General features: G+C 30.2%; 1 protein-coding gene across 1 annotated transcript in view; it reads left to right on the top strand.

Moving 5' to 3' along the window:
* LOC118449197 (uncharacterized) overlaps positions 1-4,850 on the top strand; it is a 71,552-nt gene extending 66,702 nt beyond the window's left edge. Inside the window, exon 4 of the mRNA XM_035883479.2 lies at positions 4,395-4,850. Within this exon, the coding sequence (XP_035739372.1) occupies positions 4,395-4,562 (168 nt within the window). The 3' untranslated portion in view covers positions 4,563-4,850. The remainder of the gene's footprint in view (positions 1-4,394) is intronic.
* Positions 4,851-7,500: the final 2,650 nt, after the last annotated feature.

Genomic DNA, 7,500 nt, shown 5'->3' with positions numbered 1-7,500 from the left:
GGGTTTTGAGAGTTGAGAAGAGAAGAGAGACGGCGTGAATGGGGGCGGAGTGGGGGTGGGTGGGGGACGAAAGTCATGGTTACCGTAAAAAAAAAAAACATGCAGATTTACCTTAGCTATACATTGAAAAATCTCTCGTTGGAAAATCTTCCTCCACCCCTACCTCTTATCCCTCCCCCGTCACCCTACCTCATCCTATCCCATTCTCCATCCCTTTTCAACGTAAGATTCTAGTAAGTTTGTGTGAACGTATACGTATATACATTAAGGTACATACATACACGCATACGTACATACATACATACATACATACATACATACATAGATACATACATATATACATACACGTATACCTTTGTACATTCGTCTTTCGACATATATCTTACACATATGTAAGCTATAGTACATGAATATCTACTATAATACATACATAGATAAATATTTGAACGTTTTCCCTCATACACATATACTCGTAAAGAAGAAGAAACTTTATCTGCCGTAGAAAATACGAGTTTCATGGTATATCGTCAAATTTTCATCCGTCTATCTACTTTGTGTCCTTTTCTAACGACGCCATGCAATCTTCTTATACATTAGTAATGATCTGACAGGTATATTCTACTTTCTTATAATACTTTATACGAGTTTTCACGTAAAATTGGAAAAGTAATAGAAGATAGAGATAGAGATAGAGAGAGAAAGAGAGAGAGAGAGAGAGAGAGAGAGAGAGAGAGAGGAAATTCAATTAGAAAGTTAATTATAATTATATCGATCGTTAGAGGTGGAGGAAAAGAAAAAAGAAAATAATTAATCATTTTCATAATATTTTTTGCCACGGTCATAAAATATTATATTATCATTATCGTTTAATAAATATTTCAATAATTCTTATCAAATTAATTGTTCACATTCTTATTACGTCCAATCAATGTATCGTGTATTTATAAATATATAAATAGAGAAAAAAAGGAAAAGGATGAATTTTTTTTTCCTTTATCCTTTTTTTTTTTTCTTTTTCTCCTCTCTCCTTCAAAATTATCATACTTAGATACTTTAGTTTCGTGATATATCTATCGTTTGGAAATAAATAATAATTTTTTTCTTTTCTTTTGCTTTTCATTTTTTATACTTTTAGATCGATATATATACACACACACACACACACACATATATATATATATATACATGTTAAGGGACAAGAGATAGAAGCGTCTAATTCTATTTTATCATCTAATATATCCGCAAACGAGCAAAGTGTGATCTCGTGGGAAGGCCTAGATAGAGAGTAGAATAATTCGAAGTGTTTCTCAGGTTCACGTTAGTAGTCGTAGTAGTCGTAGTAGTAGTCGTAGTGATAGTAGTAGTAGTAGTCTCTCGAACAAGTATCTAATAGAAGCGAGTAGCTACGCGTACGCGTTTCTTCTCGTTAGTAATTTAGTTTCGAAACGAAGTTCGCACCTCACCTCCTCCTCTTAATGGCTCGCACGAGAGGTAGTCGATTATACGTTCTGACAATTTTCACGGGGTCTTTCATCTTGTTTAAAGGTTATTTCGTATCGTTGTCTAGTTTAGACGACGATAATATTTAATAAATTCTTCGTGCGTCGAGAATTGAATTAAATCATTTAAGAGAAGAAGTTTTATAAGCGTACGCGTTAACTGACGTTAAAATCTTTACCACGAAAGAATAATAGCGAATGAACGAACGAACGAACGAATTAATTAATTAATTAATAACATCAATTAATCGAATTGAATTCAATATTACGTTAGATCGTATTTAATTAACGTCGAACAAGTGGACTAAGAGATCATTTGTTCCTTTTTTTCTTTTCTTTTTTTTTTTTTTTTTGTTTTTCCTTTTTATTATTATTATTATTATTATTTCATCGCCAATTGTCGATTATTAAACGTGATTTTGATGGGGAGAAATTGAAGAGGAGATTAAAAAAAAAAAAAAGAAAAAAAAAAGAAAGAAAGAGAGAAAAAAGGAGGAAGAAGAAGAAGAGGGGAAAAGAGAAGGACGAATAAAAAAACGATAATTAGCAAGTATTTAATGAGAAATAACAAAGCGTTAAGAATGTACGATGTGTGTTTGGTAAAATGTCGAGTGTAAGAGTTTTTCTGAATGTTCGTTGTTATGCTTCACGGTTTAGAATTTTTTTTTTTTTTTTTTTTTTTTTTTTTTTTAATTATATTCTGGATTGGCTGGAAAAGGGAGGGTAAAAGAAAGAGAGAGAAAAGAAAAGGAGAAAAGAAAAAAAGAAGAGAAAAATGGAAAAAAAAAGAAAAGTGAAGAAGGGTGAAAGAGAAAAAATACGAATAATCTATGTGTGGGAGAAGGCGGTTGGGGTGGGTATGGGGGAGGGGGAGGGCAAAGAGAAAACCCCGTATACACTTGTTTTAGCTTGTCAGTTAATGCATTGTTCGGAGTTTTCGGTCGAAAGAGGTCGGCCCGAGGCCAAAGTAGCACGATTATACGAAAGTGCTATACTAAATATATATATATATATATAAACATATATGCATATATATATATATATATATATATAAAGGCACGCTATTAAAAGCTTTCTTCCGTATGCCGCGTAACACGCGTCCTTTTGCGTTGATGCGATTGTTTAAAATAAATAAACAAAAAAAAAGAGAGAGAGAGAGAGAGAGAGAGAGAGAAAATAAAAAGGATGAAGGCAAAATAAAAAAAAATAAAAAAAGAAGTTATATAACAAAGTAGGTCGAATTTCGTCGAAACCACAGAGGATGAGAAAGACAGAGAGAGAGAGAGAGAGAGAGAGAGAGAGAGAGAGAGAACATGGGGCAAGTCCATCGCATTGTCGACCATTAAATATTTCCGTGTCGTATTTAACCCAGTTCTTCAAATTCGAGGTCAACCTGTGAGAGAACATGAAGGTGATCGAAGGGGTAGGTAACGGGGATGAATTTTATATATATGTGTGTGTATGTGTTTGTGTGTATGTGCGGAAGATTTTTAACGAACATAATTATAAAGACGGATTACTCGACGTTGTCTTTCTCGAATAATTCTTTTTTTTTCTTTTTTGTTTTCTTTGTTTTTTATTTTTTTTTCGTTGTTTTCACCTTTTTTCCTTTCTTTTGTCCTTGTTATACGCTCCTTTCTTTTTTTTTTTCTCTCTCTCTCTCTTTTTCCTCTATATCGTGCAATTAAACATTTTCATATTGACTCGTCAACTCGAGCGTGTATATTTACGTATTATATTTTAACAATTTAGCTAGGATGCAAATATTTCTTAAGTAGTTCATTGTGCGAATTTAAATTTAACAATGAAAACAGGATAGTGAGAAGAAGGGAATTATTCAAAACAGAAATATTGCATTTGATTATAATATATATATATATATATATATATATATATATATATATATATTTTTTTTTATTCTTCTTTTTTTCTGCTTTTTTTTCCTTTATATTAAATTATTTCTATTATTCAGATATATGTATGTATATCATGATCATTTGTTAAATTAATAATAGGACAATTCATTCTTTTTTTTTTTTTTTTTTTGAATACAATGACACATTAAATATAAAATATGTTAAGCTTTTATTGAGATAATGCAATTTGTATTAACAAAAAAGAAAAAAAAGAAGAAAAAGAAGAAAAAAGTGAAAGGAAAAAATTGTTAAATTTCTTACAAATTTTAAATGAATGAATGAATGAATGAATGAATGAATGAATGAACAAATGAATGATTGAATGAATGAATTTTTCTGCACATTTATGTACATAAATATCCACTCGATTATTTTTTCTAAGATCTTAGATTATCGTACGAAATTTGAATGAAACAATGAATGAATCAATGAATGAACGAATCTATGAATGAATGAATTAATGAATGAAGGAACAAATGAATGAATCTATGAATGAATGAATTAATGAATGAAGGAACAAATGAATGAATCAATGTATGAATAAATCAATGAATGAATGAATTAATGAAAGAATGAATTTTTCGATACATTTATATATATATATATATATATATATATATATATATACCCCATATTTTTGCTAAGATCTTAGATTATCTTACGAATTTTGAATAAATGAATGAATGAATGAATGAATGAATGAATTTTTTTATACATTTATATATATATATGTCCACTCGATTACTTTTTCTAAGATCTTAGATTACCGTATCAATTTGTTCTGTCGGTTTGAAAGAGAGATCGAAGCATTGACGGCAATAAATCGAGCAAAGAATCGATGAAAGGCGACATAACTCTCTCTCTCTCTCTCTCTCTCTCTCTCTCTATCTATCTGTCTCTCACTGTCATTCTCTCATGCAGCACTTTCACGAGAAAGGTTATACAATCTGACATAAGTACGATTTATCTCTGTTCGCAGTTGTACCTGACGTCGAACGTGTCATCGAGCGACTTTAACATGGGCTACAGCATGACGGGTACGTTGGAACGTGGCTGCAAGAAGACTAATTCCTTCCAGATGACCCATTTTGCAGTGATCCGTCGACGGGACTACGAAAAGGCCTATGAAGATCCAAATCCCACCTAGTGTCCGTCCACACCCACACTATCGGAGTGTGGGGATTGCGAACACTATACGTAGGAGTTGCCAATCAGATCAATCCATCAGAATATTTACAGGATGAACCTTATAACGTTAATATATATTTTATTTCATTATCAAAATAATATATACTATTAACAGTATATATATATATATGTGTGTGTATGTGTGTACATATATCATGAAATTATTCTTTGACAAAAGAAGAAAGAATATTTATTTTCTTATTCATAATATATTATTTTATTTTATTTTATTTATTTTTTTTTTCTCAGTTGAAACATAAATATATTACTTCGCAAATTTTACAAAATTATATATTCGTAGAACGTAATAATTATTATTTTTATTATTATTATTATTATTATTATCAATCAAAACAGTAAGACTATGAGAGGATTTTAATAACTTTTGATCATGCTTAAAGATCCATGGATTAATTAATTTTTCCAATTGATAACGTTATATGGTTCAACTTGTATATTACATATAAGTGTGTATAAATATATATCTATATATATATATATATATATATATATATATACACATATATATATATATGTGTGTGTGTATGTATTAACATATATTGGGTGTCCTTGGGAGATAAGAGTCCCGGAAGCGACAGGTACTTGAAATTTCGAATCGAAAACACTTGAGAGTAAAAAAGTAAAAAAGAAAGAGAGAGAGAGAGAGAGAGAGAGAGAAAAAGAGAACAAATTCCAAACCTCTCCTTCTCGGACTCAAATCCATTCTCTATTCTTTGTACTCTTTCGAAAAATTCGTATTTAATTGTAATAATCTCTGAGTATTATTATCTTCGGAAGATAAACCAATAAGAAGAGAAGAAAGAAAGGTAGAAAGAAAGAGAGATACAAAAAAAAAAAGAAAAAAAAAAGGAAGAAAAAAAAGAAAAAAAGGAAAGAGTTTGCAAAGCCAATGAGAGGAGACACCCAAATAAGAGGAGAAGCAAAAGAGAGCAGCCAAACGTCCAACCGCGTTAGTATTTAATTTTTATTAATGAATTAATTAGCTTCTAAACGGCGACTAACGATATACCTAAGCGAAGTATACAAAGCTACAGTGATCGAGCAACGTTATACCAAAGTATTAGCAAGTAAGATTGTAATCTTTGAGCGAGCCAATGATAATCGCAAATTAAGGTTACCTGATATTATTATTATCACGATTCAAATGAGGATACATTGCTCGTCTTTAAACGGAGCCTCAACAGAAAAAAAAAAGAGAAAAGAAAAGAAAAGAAAAGAAAAACCAACAAAGAGAATCGTTCCTCGTGATCGTTTTTATTCGGAAAAAAAAAAAAAAAAAAAAAAATTCATCTCGAATTGATTGATTATAATTTGACGAATAAATAAAGACAAACGAATCTATTTATATATGTCTAACAAAATTATCGATTAAAATAATCGAAATGATTTGTTATAACAAATCTTTCATTCATTTTTCTTTCACGAATAATTCGATAAAAATTCCAACACACACATATATATATATATGTGTGTGTGTGTGTGTGTGTGTATGCGTGTGTGTGTGTGCGTGTGTGTGTGTTACGTTGCCAAATATTTGTGCCAATGAATCGAGAGCTATTATTATCGACCTGTCATTTGTATCCTCATTGATGAGATTGTCACAACGCAAACGAGCCAAAAAAATGAAAACAAAAAAAGAAAAAAAAAGAAGAAAGAAAGAAAGAAAGAAAGAAACTATGAAAGAAGAAAAAAGAAAGCTTTCTTCGAGCTTTTTTGTGGTGAAGATGATGTCGAAAGGAAACAAAAAAAAATAAATAAATAAATAAATAAATAAATAATAATAATAATAATAATAATAATAATAATAATAATAATAATAATAATAATAATAGTAATAATAATTAAGAAAAAAAAAACAAAAATAAGGAAAAGGAAAAGAAAAAAAAGGAAGCGAAACAAGAAAGAAAAAGGATTAGTATAAGACAAAGATGGAAAGGAAGGAAGAGAGAAAGCAAGAAAGAAAGAAAGAAAAAAAAAAAAGATGAAATAAAGTAAAATAAAATAAAGTAATGTAAAGTAAAAATAAAATATAATAAAAATAAAGCATGCTTCGCGTAATGTAAAATGTATGAGAGAGACCGAATCTGACGTGTAAAAGATCTCATTAAATTATAATAATCCTTGTGAGATTTAACACCGTGTATTTCGGATTAATCAACATTTTACAAATAACATGAATTATTTTTGCTAAGGACTAGGAAGTGCGTCACGTGACTTATGGCCATGTCACGATTCTAAAGCTTAAGATCGATCGTTCGCTTCGATCGAAAAAGAAATCGTAAGAGCGGGAAAAAAAAAAGAAAAAAAAAAAAGAAATAGGAAGAGGAGGAGAAGGAGAAGGAGGAGGAGGAGGAGGAAGAGGAAACAGAAAAAAAAAACGAATGAAGAAAAAAGGAACGAAGGAACGATTTCACATATATGAGAAAATGATTTCTAATTTGAACAACGATCGATCGATCGAACGCGTCATCGAAATCCTATTACTCTAATAAGCACAGCTATCGTACCCACGAATCGATTTCCTTGCCTTCCTCGATAGTCGTTCTTGATAAACAAAAGAAACAAACAAACAAACAAAAAAAAAAAAGAAAAATATTAAAAAGAAAAAAAAAAGAAGTCTCCTTCGATGATCGAGGATCTACATAATATTACATACGTACATACGTACATACGTACTTACGTACATACGTACATACATACATACATACATACGTACATACATACATACATACATGCATGCATGCATACATGCATAGGTAAATACGTATCATATATACATGCATAAATAAATGCCGATTAAAGAGAAAAAGAGATGCGAAGACGCGGAATTAGATACTTATATGAATGATATCTCACATTTGTTTGATAAAATTTAT

Source organism: Vespa mandarinia, chromosome 12 (assembly GCF_050613455.1).
Source record: "Vespa mandarinia isolate Hongniang chromosome 12, ASM5061345v1, whole genome shotgun sequence".
NCBI classification, from domain to species: domain Eukaryota; kingdom Metazoa; phylum Arthropoda; class Insecta; order Hymenoptera; family Vespidae; genus Vespa; species Vespa mandarinia.
The sequence above is the reverse complement of the archived record's forward strand: the minus strand, read 5'-3'. Positions and strand labels throughout refer to the sequence as shown.